Source organism: Loa loa, assembly GCF_000183805.2.
Source record: "Loa loa unplaced genomic scaffold supercont3.771, whole genome shotgun sequence".
NCBI lineage: Eukaryota > Metazoa > Nematoda > Chromadorea > Rhabditida > Onchocercidae > Loa > Loa loa.
The window spans coordinates 12,439-13,492 of NW_018108951.1; the positions used below are offsets into that span (position 1 = coordinate 12,439).

Consider the following 1,054-nt stretch of genomic DNA (forward strand, 5'->3'; position numbering starts at 1 on the left):
GAATTTATTGAGGCTTCGTTTTCACGACAATGTCTGAACATAAACCACGAGTTAAACCGTCGACGTGGAATACTGCATTACCGAGATGGTGAAATAAACCCGCCATATTTAAAGAATGCTTTGAAAGGCATAGATGAGACGAATTTCACCGGTTTTCAGGCATGTTCCATTCTTTGTTCCTGTCAAGAAAAATAATTTACTAAAAATCAGAATGAACTTATAACAAACGATGATTTGACGATATAATGATGCAAATTCGAACTTTAGCACCAAGAACCCTTCGCGCTGCCTCGTTGGAAACCACGTGAAGCTATTTTGTTTGGAAGAGAAAAACCGATCAATACAACAGCCCCGAAGAAGTTTTATTGTACAGTACTGATATTCACGTCTCAGGAACATCATCTAGAAATACACAGGGAATTCGTAACCGGTTAGGAAATTGTAATGGATTTTTGCATCATATGGGATTAAACCACTATTAAACAAACAAATAGTTCTAATTATATGATTTCAGCAAATATGCCATTCCTCCCCAATGAAATAGAAGGAAATCCAATGAACGGAGTGATTATCCCACACGATTTAAGTTCATCCTCGTACAAGAGATTTTCTTTCTGGCGATACAACTATTTGCCGTTAGTCATCTTTTATATTAACAGAAGCAAACTTTAATCATTATCAAATTATGCCAAAGTCATCCAATATTGAGATTTAATCGTTTTTGGCGCAAATACTTCAAGAATTTCTATTCCAAACATTGCATCAATAATTAAATATGACAGTCGAATGGTCGTAATATTTAAGTGAAAATGATAATGAGGTAGTACTTGGGTGATATATACATAATAAGGATTAGGGGAGGGATTTTGTAAGCTCCGTCGGGGTAATCATAGAGGTATGGCTAGTCTTTGACACTATCCGTTGTGTAGGTACTGAGACGTTTTTGTTTTCATTCATTGTTAGCTTATATCCTCTTCATTGCATTAATTTTACAAGTTTCGTCATCCCGTTTGTTGGACATTCTGGGAATTTTGTTTGCACGTACCTTTCATTT

General features: G+C 35.7%; 1 protein-coding gene across 1 annotated transcript; it reads left to right on the forward strand.

The window, feature by feature from the left end:
- Positions 1–267: 267 nt before the first annotated feature.
- On the forward strand, positions 268–435 carry LOAG_15944 (hypothetical protein; the record flags this gene model as incomplete). Its single annotated transcript, XM_003151432.1, has 1 exon — positions 268–435. A coding segment is annotated over one exon (168 nt), but the record flags the coding sequence as incomplete, so codon positions are not given.
- Between the last annotated feature and the right edge of the window lie 619 nt (positions 436–1,054).